This window comes from Lepidothrix coronata, unplaced genomic scaffold (genome assembly GCF_001604755.1).
Source record: "Lepidothrix coronata isolate B3197 unplaced genomic scaffold, Lepidothrix_coronata-1.0 Scaffold2, whole genome shotgun sequence".
NCBI lineage: Eukaryota > Metazoa > Chordata > Aves > Passeriformes > Pipridae > Lepidothrix > Lepidothrix coronata.
In genome coordinates this window covers 3,097,111-3,115,866 of record NW_016690182.1, presented here as the reverse complement: position 1 = coordinate 3,115,866, position 18,756 = coordinate 3,097,111, and the positions used below count along the sequence as shown (strand labels likewise).

Sequence of the window (18,756 nt, the reverse complement as noted above, 5' to 3'; positions counted from 1 at the left end):
CTTGCCTTGGGTGGGCTGTGTGTCTGTCATTCATACAGTTCCTAAAGATATTCCAGAAGTGACACTGTGAGGATCCCCACTAACTGCTTTCCCATCACACCAGGCATTCTGCCCTGTAACAAAATCTTTAGCTTGCACAAATGATCAAAAGCATAAGCAATGCACAGAGTAACTGAGAACACCCAGTGAAGTGGAAAGCCTGGTTCTTTGCTTTTAGGTATTCTCTGAACTTGAAACAAGCCACCTTTGCATACAATTTAAATGGATAAATTATTTTTCGTGACAGTTTCTCTGCTTTCTTTTTCCTACCCATGTATTTCCATGCTGCTGCTGGGCTCCTGGAGGGGAGGTTGAATCTGCAAGACTTGTCAGCTGTGCAGGGTTAGTGGGCAACACTGTTGCTAAGTTGTGACAATTTCAGTTCATGACTCAGTTTCTGTCTCACTGAAGGCCAAATTTCATTTGCAGTGAAATGTCCTGTCATATTTTACTCTGTATGTGTAGGTGTTGCTCTGTGTCCTCTTGGTACGTGTGCTTGTTGGTTGAAACAGGTCTTACCTTAACATAGTGCATACAGTGGCAGATCCAGCATGATTTCCTCTTTAATAAAATATTTAAAGGCTGTTTTTTTAATTGTTACATAACTCAGCAAACGCACTGGCTGCTTTGCTGTCACTTGTGCCCATTGAATCTTTCCCTTCTCCTCTCTGCCTTAAGGGTTTCCCAGGCTGTTGTGAGCCTGTGGCAGCTGGTCCCTGGCTGTTCCTCTCCAGCTCTATTGCTCCTGCAAACCATCCTTCCTCAAAGCCAACCGAGCTGCTGGGTGCTCTCAGTATGTGTGTGTGTGTGGCCCCAGCCTTCCTGGGAAGCCCTTTTCCTTCCCGAGTGCTGGGTCCAAAGCCCAGGTTTACCTGGCCTCTCCTGGGAGCAGGAACAAGTGTGCTTGGAAACAATCCCTGGCAGATGATTGCAGGGATAAATGTAGTGGGAAGAACTTTGCCCAGGGGCTGTTTCCTATAGAAGTGTCCCATTGGCTTCAATCAGAGGCTGAGGCTGCATGTGCAAAACCTGAGGCACACGAGCAGCAGCCGCTCACCCGCTCTGCAGTGCAGTGAGCTGAGGATAACTTGTTTGACTAAGGCTGGCTCCAAAAGTGCATTGTTCTTCTGAAAAATACATAAAATAGGCCAGAAGATGCCATTTCTGTTTAAAGCTGAGAGTGTTGTTTCAGTTTCTGATGTAAATTATTAAGACAGAGGCTTGTGTTGTTTCTTTTGGATACCCAAGGGTCTGGAATTGCTGTAGGCTTAACCAAGGTGGAAACAGAGAGAAGCTGATGATGCCTGTGAGGCAAGGAGTCGATGTTTGGTTAGAGAAACAGTAAGATGGAAATTATATAGATTGACTTAGGTGTGAAGAGCTACAGATCCTTTTAGAGAGCAGCAGCTGCATTTTGTGGGCATAACTGCCCAGATGATCTCTGTATCATCTGCTTCTTCCATCCCACTGTCTCTTCTGGGCTGCAGCCCCACTGGGATGCAGCCCCTTGCAGCTGCAGCTGCTCTGCCCTGTCCCCCTGGCAGCCCTGCCACCCCTGTCCCCTCGCTGCCACAGCCCTGGTTCTGGCAGGTGGCTTTGTAGCTCACTGCATTACCTTGTGTCCCCTGACCCTGCATTCTCTGCTCTGCCCTCTCCCCAGCAAAGGCAATGCTGCTCCTCTGCAGCAACTATCCCTCCCTCAGCTCCGTTTTTGCCTCCCCAAAGCCACCCCCTGCTCCCCATCTATGGCTGTGACAGACCTGCAGCACTAAATCAGTTCCATCTCCCAGGCTGCTTTTCATCCCTTTTCTACTAGAGCACCTCTTTGGACTCACTTCCTTCTCATCCATCCAACACAGCCCTACCAGCCTCAGCCCTCCTGCTTGGTAATTACCCAGCCCAGCTGCTCCAATGTTTTTCATCATGCAACCTTTCCTTTAGCCTTAAACATTCTCTTGTGCCCTTCCTTTCGTGTGCTCCTCCTCTCTGCTTCATGTTCTTGGCTTTTTATTTTTTATTTTCCTGGGTACATATTTTTCACACCACAGTCATTCATCATCATCTATTTGAGGCAGCTCTAAAGAACGTGCAGATACTTAAACTTTGCTCCTCATCTTACTATCATGGCTGACTTCACCCACTCTGGTATTAGGAATGCAAATGCATTTAGCAGAATTATTTTTTTCGCTCTCACATTTGCTTTGATGAAATGTAATAACCTGTGCACAGAAACTGGCTGGGATTTCACCTGTAGTGAAACCTGCAGAGTTATAGGCATGAACTTGGGTGAATCAGAAGTAAAATTAAATCTTGCTAAGCAACCCCCTGCCCCCCCAACTTTTGAATCCACCAATATTGGCTAAAGTCCTTATTTAGCTCTATGGAAGCAGCTTTTACTGATATGACCAGAACATCCCAAATACTCGTGTAAACAAAGACAACATCACACGCCATCAGTTTGCACCTTTATTTTTTAAAAATGAAATAGTCAAAGTACTTTCTTTTTCAAATATCGACACATAATATATTAACTTTCAATATTTACAGCGTGTTGCTGGGATGTTCTTGTAGAAAATGCATGCTTCTGGTCTGAAACCCAGAGCAAAATGCATCAGACCATTTAACTGCAGCCATATAACATAAACCTGTACAGTATCCAGTCACTATTCAGCACAGGAGTTAGAGCAGGAATAAAAAAATTGGGATCTATTGTTTCCTAGCAACGAGGCTGAGGCCATTATAACACAATTTCTGTAAGATCAGAACCTCTAACTGGTGTTAGACAGAAAGTGAAGATCTTGGCATACATTGTAAACATTTTTTACTGTTGATGAGAAAGCTAAAAAGGAACATTACTTTGACATATATCGTATGCTATGCTTCTCGTTCTCGTTTATTGACACTTCTGCCAGAAGAGTATGAAGATTGTAATGTTTTATCATGGTTCATACAAGTAAAATACTGTCAAGGACACGATCTGATATACTAACATTTATTAAAAGGCTAAAGTCCACCACGAGATCTAAGGAAAAACTGGAAATTGTCAAACACGTTTCCTTAGACAAATAATGGCAGGTGACAAATGCCCAGACAAATCGACAGCGAGTCCGACTCCACCATTCCCAGTTTCTGCCTGGAAGCGATTCCTCTGGCAGCCAGGGTGCTTTCGACCCGGTAATGTTTTGTATCAAGAAGAGGTTTAAATAACAGTCAGCATTTGACAGGAAAACCCTCAGGGCTGTTGGCACAGCCTGAGCTGGGTGTCACCGCGCCAGATCAGCCGCACTACGGCGAGCGCCCCGAGCACACGAACACCCTGCTGGGGATCTGCCCATCTCCTTTGGCTCAGCTAAACCAGAGGAGCTCCTCTGCCTAAACCACCTTCCTCTTTGGAGCAGCACCTTGGCTTCCAACAGCACCCATTGCCATTGCTCACCCTGGAGAAGCTGCTGCCCTATGAGCCCAGCCCTGGCCGCTGGTGAGGGGGCTCAGTGGGCAGGGGGGCGCAGGGTGGGACCCCAGAGCATGGTCAAAGTGTGAGGCCACCCCTGGCCAGCCAGTGCACAGCTGAGGAATGCAAAAGAGCTCAAACCAAAGAGCTAAGGTGTGTACGCCCAGTTGCAAACTGACCAGTTCATATATATTTATTTGGCTATGTTCTACATAGATATCTATATATATATATTTATAACTTTGAAATGTTCTAGATTTGCTAAATAAATATGAAAGCAAAGGAAATGTTATTGTACACACTATTCATTTGGTTGTCATAAAAAATATAGCACGAATTTCTCATGGTAGGTACTTTGCTACAGAATAGTGTGCAATAGTGGTTTTTATTTTGTTTTAATTATTTTCTTTTTTCCACTTTCAGAACCTTGTTTGCAGTGCAGAATGCTAGCATCAAATTATCATCTGATCTAAATAACAGTAAAAATTTCCATGCTATTATTTTTCTTTTTTTCCTCAATTGGGTCTCTAGGCTATAGTGCAAAATCAAAAAAAAAGAAAAAAGAAAAAAAGAAAATGAGATATATTAAAAAAAAAACCAACCAAACAACCAACCACTGAGAAATTGGTCTAACTACTAGAAAAAAAAAATGGAGACTGAAATATTCCCTGCCTCCATCTGAGGTTGTTCATGAACAAGATGGTCCAAAGCTATTTGTTCATGTAGTTCTCACGAATCACTGCTGGCTGGCCCATGTGTATCTACGACTTCAGTCTCCCATGCGCTTGCAGTAATAACACATTTCTTTAGCGCTGTAATCTCAACACAACATTTATATTCAGTTTCCTAAATTTACGAAACTGTTACGATGAAGGCATTTTTTTTGCTCTTGTAACTGGGCCATGTAATATCGTGCAAGTCTTAATGGATCCATATTCTCATAAGAGATATTGTTCAAAATGTACCTTAGACTGCACCCAGGAAATGGGAAAATGCCAAATCTACTTCCAAAGACAAACTCGTAACACATTTCACTCTTAGACCTTTTGGCATAACATGAGAACAACAGTAATCAAGGCAGTATTAAAAACCACAGCTGTAGGTAATACAAAGTGCATTTCCTGCATATAATACAAATATAACTTTAAGAAACTAAAGGCACAAGCTAACTAAATAAGTATTACATACTAGAAATGCACAGTTCAAGGTAACTCTAATAGCTTCAAATATTTGTTTATAATGGATATTTAAAGCAGTTTGAAAATGATCCTCATTAGTGAATTGCAAAAAAGTATAATTGCTTAAAATATAAGTAAAATAGACTCTAATATTGACATCTTGGATCAGTGATAAAATACATCATCACATTTATGAATGCACTCTCTATATACAATTAATAAATTATTCTTCCATTGATTAAAAGCATATTAGAGGCTCAAGGATTTGAAGGTCCATTTTTAGGCTGGTGTGGAGGTATTCAAATTCTCCGTGATTGTATGGAAAATTACAGAAATCTGAGCTGTGAAACCTGGATGTTGTCAGCTCCCTGTCCTGTACATTAGTTAATGATGAGCCTGATCACAATGTGTACGTGCAGATTTTGGTCCACAGTTCCCCCTGGCTGGGGATAAAGGAGGGTTTCAGGGGCCAGGCTCCCACTCAGCCTGATCCCGCACCCCTAAAGCTGTAATGGCTCCCAGGGGAGCAGAGGGAGTCTGGGAAGAGAAGACCATGGAATGAGGCTGAGAGCTGAGCTCAAACCCCAGTGAGGGGCTCAGGTCTCAGATGCCAGTTCAGGCTCATCTCTAACTTGGGTACAGTCTGCTCCACTTGCCCAAAAACAAGGGAAAAGAGAAAACTGGAAAAAGGAAGAAAGACAAAGAATGCACTTTGTTGGCTTCAGTAAATATGAACAGAAATTGTTTCAATATATTACTATGTCTGTTTTGAAAGAAATGTGCAATAACATCACTGTTACGGATACACAGGCTCTATAACAAGACTTCTAGCTCCCTCTGAAAGTCAGTAAAGGAAAACTGCTTGCCCATCCCCCCCCTCCCCGTGTGCCCGCCTCACCTCCTGATAATCAGGTCTTGTAACAATGACAAGCTGGAGGAAGGATCACCTACTCTGCTATGAAGTAACTGTGCCAGCAGCGCATGATACCTTGGGAAATAAAAATTTCTGTCCATGCAATATAATGCTTTTCTATGTGCTCTAGATATTGAGCTGAAAAGTGAAGAGTCATCTCCAACATATCAACACATTTACTATCCACACTTAGGTTCATCAACTCCCAACCCACCAATCTTCTTCAGACTTGGAAAAATGAGTACTACAACAGGATTATTAATTTGAGATGAAAAGAACACGATGCCTTAACCCAACAACACTGCAACTTCCAAATCATCTGTGTAAAGACAAGTCCTGGCCCAGTGACTACAGGCAGGACTGATCCTGCACGGCTTGTTACTGCTCCCTGTAGGCTCCCAGCTGGGTTGTCCCCAAAGCACGGGGTTAAAGCCCAGCCTGGAGCACACCGATGCCAGCAGAGAGCCTCCTAAAGATTACAGCTTGGCTGAAGCCCGGTAATGCTGTGCCACCCACATCCCTCCACCAGGCAGACTGGCAGCTCTACGTGTGCTCCCAGACTGCAGTATATTCCAGTGCCAAGGGAAACCCTGGGAGAGAGACCCCACACGAACGAGTAGACATAATGTGGTGTTCAACATGGGGTGACTGAGGGGCGGCCACAACAGAGCAAAGGCCACAGGGGACAGCCTTGTATGTACTGAATCCAACACAAGTCAGATTTCCCAGGTTAGGAAATCCCTTAGCTCCTAGCTGTGAGGAATGACATGTGCGGGGTTGGTGAGCAACTACGAAGTTTCCATACACAGTCTGGTTTCTGTGTGCAATCCCTGGAATTTACGGGAGATCTCACTGGGATAAAAACCACCCAGTAAATATGGGTTGCAGAATCAGGCTCTGTAACCTTTTAAATAACTGGTGAATTATTAAACCAACAACAAAAAAGTTGTGTTTCTTTAGAAGAAGGCAGAGCATGTGGCGCTCGCCCCTACCCCGCAGGGCTGTGCGGTGTCACCCCGGGCACCTCGCGCGCAGGTCGCGGCGCTCGGCTCGCAGGACTCTGCTTCTGAAATTTTTGAATACTGCCACACAAGAACTAAAAATTGTCACTGTCATCTCTCAAAGAGTTAAACAAACAATATTAAAATACCATCTTCTGTCACATTTAAAGGCAGTTGGATATGTTTTTTTCCTCTATATTTATATATACAGAGTTCTGATCTAGAAAAACCAATACAATAAACCATTTTACGTTTAAAAACAGGCAGTCTTTGGTGACGCAAAGGCAGAGATTTTCTTTGTTACCTTCTGCCTATTTCACTCTGTCTCATGAAGTGAATATTATTGGCACTGTCAGAAAGTTCGAGATACTGCTCCACAGATAAAACAAAATATCCATCGTAGCCTTGTACCCTCCCAGTGCTTAAAAGCTGCTGTTTCTCTCCGTCTGTCCATGCTCGAATTCCTTCTTCCCCCTCCTGTAGCCGTCTCTGCTCCTTAGTCCAGGCCTGAGCCACAGCTCGCTGCCTGGCTATCTCCAGGACGTGGTTTTTTTCCTCTTCCACTGTTGTTCCATACCGCACGTTAAAGCAGAGTGCGCCGTGCTGGAGCTGGATGTCAGCAAAGCGTCTAGTCCTGCCGTTGATCACAGAAGTCATCTGCGACACCGTCACGTTGACGCCATTCTCCAAGATGCGGCGCCCTCCGGTGCTGCCGATGAGGGCCAAATCTTCTTCCAAAGAGCCCAGCTTGATGAAGTAATGGGTGTCTCGGCCCTCAATGGTGAAATGCAGGTTCTCCAGATAATGAGCGTTGTTGAGGATGGCAGCAATGCGCCGGCTGTCCTCGTTAGCCACACCGATAATGTCAGCTGTCACTATCCCGTCCTTTATAGCGAATTTGATGCCTTTCCCGAATACTGAAGGAACAGCTGCAAACCTCAGTTGCTTCACTCCCTCAGAACACTTGCCATCACTATACCTGGGTGTCATAGGAAGTTGGTCCAAGGATATAAAGTTTCGGAGTTGCTTTTGTAGCTCACACTGAATGCCAAGGATAGTCTGGAAAAGAAAACACCAGTCAAGTTTGCAGGTGAGGCACCTTGCAGTTCATTACAGTATCTCACAGACCTTACTCATCTCTTAATTGCTTAGAATGGATCTCCAATTTTTTTGGAAAATATTGTACACAGCTACAGAACCTGGACATATGCACAGGCTTTCTAATTGCCTGTGGTAGTGCTTTCTGTCTCTTGGACTCCTTCATTTCTAGAAAGCAAATGAAAAGATGTTTATCACAAATGCTATTTTTGTATTTGTTCTTCCTTTAAATTCTTCCTCCCCCTTGAACTCTAATGGTTGGTCTTTACGTCTTCTGAACAGCCCTTAGGCAGTTCAGAAAAAGCTGAACTCAAAGCTGTGCTCATCTTCTGTAAAATCACAGTAACAGATTTTATAGCCCATTCTTTAAGGAAAGCAGGTTGTGAAGGTCTTGAGGCACTAGAACAACAGGAACCAGGCAAGTATATCACATTTGCAGATCTTACTCCCCATAGAGGCTAAAAGAAGCTTCATTCCAACCATCTCTTTGTTGTTTAACACTATACCCATCACTACATCTTTTCTGTGCCTTGTAAAAGCTTCTTTAATATCTCAGTGACAATTTTCCATGGACATGCCCTTACTTCAGGCGTGACCCCCCAGCCTTCTGCACTTGGTGCAGTTGTTTGTGCATGGGAAGTGTGTTAAATGTTGTGAACTTTAACGTGAACTCTCAATGCTTTATAATTCCCTTCCCTGACTAAGAGGAAAGGCATCTTTACAAAAGCATAGTTCTTTGTTAACAGATGTTCATATGATCAAATGCAAAACATGAATGCTCGCTCAGAGGTAGTTGGTCCTATTGCAGTCACATTGATTGCTGGACTCTGATAGCTGCTGCCTGGCTCTTCTTTATGGAAAATAAGCCCTGGAGCAAGGCTGAGATTTACAGACCCCCTACAAATCCATAGCAACATTCCTGTTTCCTGCAATAATTATGCAGAGGTACTGACTTGTAAAGCTGTTTATAACCTCAGTGATTTTGCAGCTCCTGTGGCATCTTTGCTAACACAGATGAAAATCTACAGTTTTAATTTTTCAATTGCACAAGATTTTCTGTGGTTTTTTCAATTTTCACATAAACACTTTCACTCTTTTGCCTATTCTGCTCTTCAAATTTGGATATTTTTTCTATGAACAGCTGCAAATTTCCCTCACTGTGTTGCTGTCTCCTTAAAGCTCTCCTCCACTCTGACAACATTAAAGATTCTATCATTGTTAAACTATTTGTCTTTCCCGTTATGTCAAAAGATACAGTCACATTGTTTCCTTGGTCTCCAATATTTTCTAATAAAACTCCTTAGTTTAGTATTAGAAGCAGCTAAACTGAGTTTTTGCTAACCTTTCCAGGATCCCACTCTTGGGTTTTTATTTGAAGCTGCAGAAGTTCGTATGTTGTCTCCAAAGCTTCTATCTCCGGTTTTGGGAATCCAGGCAGCACGTTGTGCAACTGGAAACCAAACAGCTCTAGCCAACTTCCAATGTCTATAAAACAAGAAAAGGATGTTAGCAAAAAGGCACGTAAGTCCTAGAAAAAGGGCAGTCTGCAGAAATTCCAGCTAGGCAGAAATAATGATTTCACATCAATTTATGTTTCCCTACTAGTTACAGCATTTATTTTAGCAAACAAATTATTTGGTTACAAAGCATAGCTATACTGAAATCAGTAGTGTTCCTTCTATCTATTTATAATGGAAAAAATTAAAATTAAGCTGCCTCCATTCTTCCCTTAATTTTAGCACTGAGAAAAGCAGCAGAAGCAACTATTAATTATTTTCTTGGTTATCATAAAGGCTCTAGAAAACAGATCAAGCGCAGTCTATTAAAGAAATGACTTCAATACATTTAAAATTAGAGACAAAAAGTAACTTTGGATGTATACAAAAGATTTCTGGAATGTTGAATCCATACCAGAATTTGATAAAGAGTTTTCATGAGAAACGTGTTACTTTTACCTGTTGTATACTTAGCAACATCTTGGATTCTGCCAACTGGATAATTATTTTCAAATGAATAGAGATTAAATGGTTGTGGGACAGCATTCAGGCGCTTCCATATGTGATGATTTGGTGTCGTCCACCGACCAGCAATGACATCATAGTCCCGCTGACCGAGATGAACTAATTTAGTAAGAGAATCATAAAGTCCTCCATGAAAACCGATGATAACCTCGAAATCTGGATTAGTGTCCTGGTAGATCTCTCCATATGGGGTGTACAAAATTTCTTTTATGACTTGGCCTCGACTGCTAAACACAGCTAGAGGTGTTCCAGTGTTATCACAAGCAACATAATATTCTTCTCCACTGCTTAATTCCATCGCAATGAGATGACCTTGAAGATCATAATAGAGGGATGTTATTTCTGAGCTAGAATGATTGTACAAGTGAGTAACTCTTATTGGGTTGGAGAGATCAGCATAAAAGAACTGTAAGTGTTGTCCTAGGCTTGATTTGCTTGCAACTCGTCTTCCAAGACCATCATAACAGTATTGCACAGTCCAGCCAGACACTTTGTTGTACGCTTTGTTCAGCAAACCATTAGAGTTGTACTCAAAGATCTCATTGCCTCTTTGCCTGAGAAAGCCATCTTCATCCATTTTGTATTGGATTTCTCCAAGTCTGGTAATGCGATCTCTCAGATCGTATCTCAGAGGAGTGAGGCGCGCGCTGTTTCCATGGCTCAGCAAGTTGATGTTGCCATTAAGGTCATAGCTGTAGCGCCACTGGGTTTTGTCATTCACAGACACGGTCTGGAGTTGACCATCAGCATCGTATTCATAAAAATATCTTGTTATATTGGCATCTACACCGACACGTATATCACAGATCACCATGCGCCCCATATTGTCATACTGGATGGTCATCCAGTAAGCGATGGACTTGAGAATTTCATATTGTACTTCAATCACCTGACCATTGGCACTGAAGATTTTGGTATGCTTCATCACAGTGGTGGTTATAACTTGGTTTAAATCATAATTAATTACACTGAATTTTCCAAATTGTTCAGTCCTGCCAGAAACATCGACGTAACGGTACAGGTCAATGGGAAGAGGCGTCTCGTTGATCATGGCCTGCATGCTCGTGACACGGAAGTTGTTATAGCTGTAGTCAAATCTGGCATTTACAAGCCCTTCTTCACTAAACCTGAAGATCTGGCGACTAATAAGCGGACCTGTCCAAAACAAATAGGGGAAAGAGGAATAATGAAAATAATGAATGACGCCCACAGTTTACTTACCCTACAGATCTAACACAGACAGATCATGAACTCAAACATACCCTTAAGCCTTAATTGCTGCCTGTCTCAGAAAATACCATTCACTAAGAATATGTTAGATTATTCTCTCACAAACCTTTATTAATGCTTTCTCTACAAATTATTTATATTTTATTAACATTCATTTAAATGAATGCTGGTTTATTCATAATTATTATTTCTATTTACTTACAAGATAATTCTTAACTAAATTTATTTTACATGGATTTCTTTCCTTATATAAACAGTTCTTTTGAATTTATGTTAGATTATGGTGTAAACAGGGAAACTTGAAAACACAAACAATAAACCAACTTGATTTAGTATTTAGCAAATATCCACACAGTGGAATAAAAACAACCAAACATTCTAAGAGCTATTCCATACCAAGCAATAAAAAGAAGACTGTATTTCAAATGGGACAGCTATATTCACCTATAGACACAGACACAAAGATATACACACATATTTTTCTATTGAAACATAAAATATAAGAACTTGTAGACATAAAAGTAATGGAATTTCATGCCAGGTAAGTGCAGGATCAAATCCAAAAACTTTAGCAAAGTAGCCACAGTTGCACAAACCTGTTTGCCTGTATCTGATGGTGCAGATGAACCCATCATGCATTAAATGTATTGTTTTAATAACCCCAGAAGATTCCTCGTAGGTGAACGTGACTTGAGTAGTATCATAAAGAATCTCAGAGAGTCGGGACTGCTTGGTATACTTGTAGAGGACTCTGCGGCCTGTCCCGGGGTACAGGGTCTGGAGCAGTCGCCCGTCCCTGGTGAGGTCCTGTATGAAGGCGGCGCCGCTGTCGGGAGGGGTGTAGATGTTGCGGTAGTAGCCGACGGAGAGCATGGTCTGCAGGGCGTGGCGCACCATGCTCGGCATGGTGACCGACAGCAGGTAATCCGACTGGTCGTACTCGAAGATGTAGCGACGCTGGCTGTGCAACAGGAGCATCACGGACTGCAACCAAACAGCAAGGGCAGGGTAAGGGGCCGATCAAGCACGTGGTTATTCATCTAGTGAGTGCCTGAAGGTTATGGGAATGCTGAAACAACTGCTCGCTCTTGTAGTTTGCTTTTGCGGTCTGTACAATTCCAAGTGGAGCTTCCAGCTCCAGGAGACCTGGCCAGCAAGGTGGTACGAAACAGGAGGAGAATAATAATAAGTCTAGAGGTAAGGATCTCCAAACTGGAAGGCAGATGTGGCTCTCAGTAGCATTTCAGCCTCATGCTGGCTTGCTATGTTGCTTTGAAATATTTAGGTCAATCTCTCAGGAAGCCAATACAGAGAAAACCTCTTCCTCACACACAGGCAGAGCATCTGCACCAGCAGATGTGCCTAAGGGAATTGGAAAGGGGCAACTTTGTGTATATACAAGATGTTTAGCTTTTACTGGCACTCTGCATATCTCCAGCACAGACCTACCCCTTTTTTGTATGTCTTCTTTTAAATGCATGTCACTCCAGAGCTCACAGTACCTCCACACTTACAGATGGATGAAAATAGTCTGCAGGTTCTTTGGTGTAACTACTTCTATCATTGGTTTTTAACTTTGACAAAGAATATAATTTCTACACAGGTACTTGATACTTGCCCTGTGTTGGTTAATTGTGGCTGGTCAGTGAAATCTGTTTTGTTTGTCTGCAAAGTGAATGTGCAAGCATGGCAGACTTTTTTCTGTCAATAACTAAAATTTGGGTTCTGTAAACCTTTTTACTTGTCCTGTGCAAAGTCACAGTGTCACAGAGTACAAGCCCGCTGGTGAACAGTCACTGTTGGAACAAGCATAACGAAAACAAAGAGTGAAACTGTATGGGGGAACTCTGTAGCCTTTCCCCAGCTCCAGCAAGTGGTTTGGCTGGAGCAGAGCACTGCACATCCTTGCCACACTGTCTGAGTTGGGACTTAGCGCCGACACTACACAGGTCTTAGCCCACAGCTCAAACCTACCAGGCACATAAGCAAATTTGTCAGGCTTCTGCATGGTTGAGACATGCAAAACAAAGTCTTACAAGGAACAGTGTGACTGCTTTCTTACAGAGCACTGGGGAAAAAAATCAGAAAACCAGTATTTTTTTCCTCTAAGCTCAAAAATCTTCTCCGGGAAGGAAGCACCACAAACTCAGCCCTGCAATATGTTAAGTAACATTGGCCCTGAGCCACTTTGCTCTGACAAATAAACCAAATGCTCATTCAAAGGGCCAGAGATAGGCTCAGCCTTGGCCATCCCCTCTGCACTCCCAGCCCCCTGCCTGCCCAAGATGTGTTTCTTCCTGCCCTTGGCGAACGACATCTGTCACCTGTACACCAGCCAGAGAGCACCAACATATGCCACTCCAGGTCACCCTGTGCCAACTGGTGACAACAGACCTTCACACCGAGCTAGTTCTGATCACTTTATTGCTGCTCGGCCAAGCATCTCCAACAGCACTGTGTTTATTTTGTTTCCACCCTCAGTCAAGAGTCTCCAGTCTGCAGTAAACCACTGACTGAACTCTCTCCTAGCACTGCCGTGACGCCTCTCTCTATATACTGCTCCCACGCCTGTTTTTAAGCTGTCTGCCATTGACAGAGTATGAATAACAAGATCAGAAACATCCCCAATATAACTTTAGTGCCCCTGTGTGCCATTTTTACAGCACTTCGTGGCTTTTCCACTTTTGTTCAGGATAGTAAAAGGACAGACAGTACTAGGGCTGGAGACTTAGTATCCTTTCAAGCCTATTAGAGGATACCATAAAGAGAAAAAAAATTAATTCCCAATTCATCCTAATAATATTACAATAGATTTTTCAACTCTGCGTAAATTGGGTTCTAATTGTTTTAAAGGATTTCAGAGAGTAGCTCATAAAACATCCAAAAAGCTGTCATTTTATTAAGGCAGCCAGAGCCTGGTCAACCACAGGATGATTGATGCCGTATGGTGTATCAAGACACACAGCCAGTGGCAATTACTGGGAGCTCTGCTGGGAATAGACAAATGCTGAGCATCACCACTAGATGTCATTTCTGTCCAACATACACATGCAGCCAGCCATCTATTTTGTCTGCTGGATTTTGGAAGCGAGCTTGGAGTGTTCAGGAGATTTTATATCACTATTAATTAATTGAGGAAAGTGACCAAAACAAGAGGAGATGAATCTCATCAGTAAGAATTATTTCCAATGCAAATGTCATAGCACTTTTTAAAACCTTAATTATTTGAGCTAATTTTGTAAGGGTAGAGATTTTTGAAGATGTAAAATTAACTCATCAATTGTTAGAACTGAAGAATTAAATAACTATGAATTGGAAGCAAACTATATAATTGATTTTTTTTCATATAAAGAATTATTGAGTCTTACGTGGTTTCAGACAACCTTTAGCAATCATTACATAATTAACACAATGAGTTATTGACTTTAATGGAGCCACAAAGTGATATTTCAATGTCTGTTTTTGACAGTGAATTCATCTTTCTTTGGCACAAGGAACAACATCATGAAAGTACATTAAATAGCTGGGAGATTATGTGCATGGTGTGTATGATTTTCAGTAATTTTAATGACAAGTTACAGCATAACCCAAGCCTTCTGCTACATGAACCAGTAATCTTTAGCCATTTCCTTCTACAGGATCAGGATTTGGCGATTTGTGTAGAATTCCAGACTAACAGTGTTAAGTTATATGACTTTATTTCTGAGCTCATCATAAACTAAGAACAGACAAAGTGGTTTGGAAAGATAAGAAGATAAGATCTTTCCAAAATTACACTCCATTATGTCCAAAGAAAAAAAAGATTCCTCCAAAAGTCACATTGCCCAAATATTTGAAACCTGTATGAAATGCCTGTTTACTTGTAATTTGCAGAAGACCATACAGACAAAAGAAGCCCTGACAAATTTATCTGAAGCAAACTTCTGAAGCTCCTGGGGTTTGCCAATCTTGTTAACACACGCAAGAACCATACTGCATGGAGACAGGGAGGGAATCACATTTTTATGCATTCTCCAGTCTCAATCATTTTTTTTTTCCCACTGGGTTAGCTTTGAGTTTTTTGAGGATCAAGCTTAAACACAGTCAAAATAAGTACAGCACAGTTTATCTTAAAAGTACACATTTGGAACTCTTTAGTATATAAATAACTTCAAAGTCACTGGATTTTGTGTGTGTAATACCTCCTCTATCAGTGTTACCTCACCTGCCCCCCACCCCCTATAGCTTTTCCCTGCAGTTTACAGGTTCAGAGAAAATGTTCTGCAAACTCAGGGTGTATTGAGTAGTCTAAGACGTTGCTCTTTAAAAAAGTTTGAATACGAGTTCACATGAAGTTCTGAAAGCTTTAAAAATACTTATTGGCTTTTTGGTTTTGAGAGACAAGACCAAATTAGATGTTTCTACAGATGAAGGAAATGTTCCTCCTTATTCCGTACAACACTCCACATTTTGTGACCATTAAATATAGATATAAATGAAAATTACAATACTCAGGGAATTTAGATGCAAAGTCACTATAAAAGCAGAACAATAACTCATTTCATATTAATGCTTTTCCCTAAATGGTCTTCATAAATATTGAAGTGAACTTTCTCCTCACAGGATCAATCCCTTGTTTACAATGCAGCACTGAATAGGTGCAAGTTTGTACTCAGGGGCTCATAATTTTGGCTTAAAAGAACTGTATTTGTGTGGGGGGAAAAAGTTCCCTTTCAGTGACTGTTATCTTTTCGACTATTATCCCAAGTAGCAACATACTTTTCAGCAGTGAGGGTGTCCTTTATCCACTTAAACTTGAACTGAAACCAAAAAGTCATTTTTACCTACCGATTAAGCAAACCTGAGGTGCCGATAACTTTCTTCAGAACTAAACTATGACAGGTTTGAGCAGGTGACATCTAGGTGTGTGTCCACACACATTTTTATTTAGTTATGTAATTCTATGTATTTTCTGTTTAAAAAGTCTTAAATACTCTTGCAAGAGTTAGCTTTATAACAGAGTTCACAATATAATACCTATATAAAATGAAATATTTTTTGTCTTGGTACAACAATCCACTTTTTAAATGACTTACCTTTTCTAGATATGTGTAACTCCATATTTTACCATCTGCCCATGTTCTGGAAATGATGTTCCCACTTGGATCATACTCCATTTTCTCAGTCCAGGTTCCTCTTTGGATATAGGTGACTAACCCAGAATGTGAATATGTGATATTGACCTCATTGTACTTGCTGATGGGTGACCATAAGATGGGGCGTCCTGTCTGGTCATACATAATTCGCAGGGTGAATTTGCGATGATCATCATAAATCTTCCCTGTTCTGGTAACGTGATCGAAATCGATGGAGAGCAGGTTTCTGTTGTGGGTCTAAACACAAAGATACAGTAAGGTAAGAAAACAATGCATCCTAAGCACACCCAACAGACACATCTGCGTCAGTGCTTATCAAAGTGAGCAATGGTTTAACATTGTGAGTTGGGCCTTCCTCAAGACAAGAAAATAGAAAAAGATTCAGATGAGAAATAGAAGGACCAAAACATAAACTGCTGCTTGTGCTCAGTGTTATTATACTTGACATTATAGGACGCTTCCATGTGCTAAACCCTCACCTCTGCTCTCACCTTTTCTTAAATTTTTCTTCTTTCTTCTCAGCTGTGGATGAGCTCCTTGTCAAGCCCACAAATTAAGAAAGATCTACTATCTCACATCCTCTCTCGAGCTCTGTTAATGTTGACAGGTCAGGTGCTGCTCTGGCATAGCCCTCACCAGGCTGATGGCACAAAGGGCAGAGCTGTGCTTGCAGCTCCTGCAGCCCCTGCTCACCAGTGTCCTCACGTTCCTTCACAAAGCCACCCCACTCCCAGAGCTCATGAAAGCCAGCAGCAGTGGTGCCTGGTGCCAGCCAGAGTCCTTGTGGCATCTCTCTCACCACATCGGGACCTGCAACTTTTGTTAAACTCGCTGTGTCTGACAGATGGACAGCAACCCAATGCTCAATTTGAAATCAAGTTCAAAGCTGAGCCAGACTCATGAAGACAAAATGTATTTACCCAGTGCTACCATCATCTGCCTCCTTACATCATTTAGCCACTGGACAATCACTGATAAACGCCATTTAAATCCGAGATATAATTTAGGGAACCATAAAACATTGTTCATTGACTTGTCTTTTTCAGATCAATGCTCAATATGCTAATTGTATTAATGTACCACATTTTATCTAATCACTCTATTCCAATTAATAAGTTCCTTACAGCAGACAGGTTGCCAGTGCAGGTGTTAGCACAGGGCACGGCACAGTGCTTGCTCCTCACTGAGACCTGGAGGCACAGCCGCAGAGTAAATGGTTAATAAAACTTGTTTAATAATTCAAGCTGTGATTAGAATGAACATTTTTTTTCTTTCCCCTTTCTGTTTTTAGATACAAAATAATTTGAGAATCTGGAAGAAGCAGGTGTTCTTTCTTCAACTACCATTTCTGGGGTTTTATATACACACATGTCTAACTTTAATAGTGTTCATTTACAATAGTTGTAAAATACCTATATACCCGTGTAGACTGCTGTAACTATTACAATTTATGCTCTAATGATAGTTAAGGAGACCAAGTAAAATGTGATGCTCAGTTCAACTATATTTGCTTGTATACAATCTGATGGATTAAGTTTAATATATTTTTTAGCAAACTTCTTGAAATTTCTGAAAACAAATCCTCTTGGTGGCAAAATAACTGAAAAGCAAGCAGGGGGCACACTCTATCTCATATTCATTTATGTTCTATGTACATATTTAATGTTCTTATTGCTATTATTATTATTGTAGAATGCAGTTAGGAGAAAGGAAAGTCTCAAATACAAATTGCTTGCAATCTGAATTTCAGAGACTATACAACAAATAAGAACGAAAACCAAACAGAGACAGAATTAGCAGCGAAGTGGAAAGTGGCAGTAATTGAAAACTCACTGAGCTAAAATAAGGTTAAAATACTTCCCTTTTATTGCACATTTTATGTCTCATTTGTTTACTTTCTTATACTAAAGTTAAATTTAATGCCCTTCTCAAGGTAAGAGAGGATGATACATGGATAGTATGACTCATCTCAATATTGTTATTGACAAGCTGATTTCAAATCCTGGTGGCTTCATAAAGATGACTCCTCCAACATACATACAACACAGCAAAGAGCTTCTGAGAGTGGCTCAAGCTCATGTATGCTGGTATGAGCTAGGGAAACTGGTTTCTGAAAGCAATGTCAGGTTGGAATATCAGCTAATGAAAACAGGGAGAAAATTCAGCTGACTTCAATAATGTTAGAAATGCATAAAAAAAGTATTTATTATATATTTTTTAAACATTTGTTGACTCTACTTACACTAGTTTTATAGCTAGAAATTTTGCAGTGTAAATATCACACAATTGTGTACTTCTTTGGGCTTTCATTTCCAAACATACCCTGTCCACAATGTCTAAGTCAGATGAGATGATTGCATTATTTCCTTGTCTGTGTTTGGATTTGAGCCAACGTAAACTCACAGACCCTGGTAGAGGTCTTGGTCCCATCTTTAGAATTTGCTGTAAGACTGTTAAATAAAGGGAGATCATTTGCTAAATGCAATAATGAACATGACTGTCAAAGCCTGTGTCTGCAGGACTTTTGAACTGAGGCCAATGAGTTACTTCCTTTTTTGTTACTAAAAAAAAAAAAAGGCAAAAAATAAGCAAGACAGGCCAAGTATTCAATTTTGTAGATATTCAGTTATAAAACCTGGACTGCATCCAATGCCAAGTTCCTCAAATTATGCAAAAGTCAGGAGGGAATG

The 18,756-nt window shown here is 41.2% G+C and overlaps 1 protein-coding gene across 4 annotated transcripts in view; it reads right to left on the bottom strand.

The window, feature by feature from the left end:
- Positions 1–3,017: 3,017 nt before the first annotated feature.
- TENM1 (teneurin transmembrane protein 1) overlaps positions 3,018–18,756 on the bottom strand; it is a 319,629-nt gene continuing 303,890 nt past the window's right edge. For all 4 annotated transcript variants that reach the window (XM_017818756.1, XM_017818745.1, XM_017818772.1 and 1 more), the window contains 5 exons: positions 16,007–16,303; positions 11,528–11,915; positions 9,636–10,856; positions 9,023–9,165; positions 3,018–7,641 (listed from right to left, as the gene is read on the bottom strand). In XM_017818756.1, coding sequence (XP_017674245.1) covers positions 6,883–7,641; positions 9,023–9,165; positions 9,636–10,856; positions 11,528–11,915; positions 16,007–16,303 — 2,808 coding nt within the window. In that variant the 3' untranslated portion in view covers positions 3,018–6,882. The remainder of the gene's footprint in view (positions 7,642–9,022; positions 9,166–9,635; positions 10,857–11,527; positions 11,916–16,006; positions 16,304–18,756) is intronic.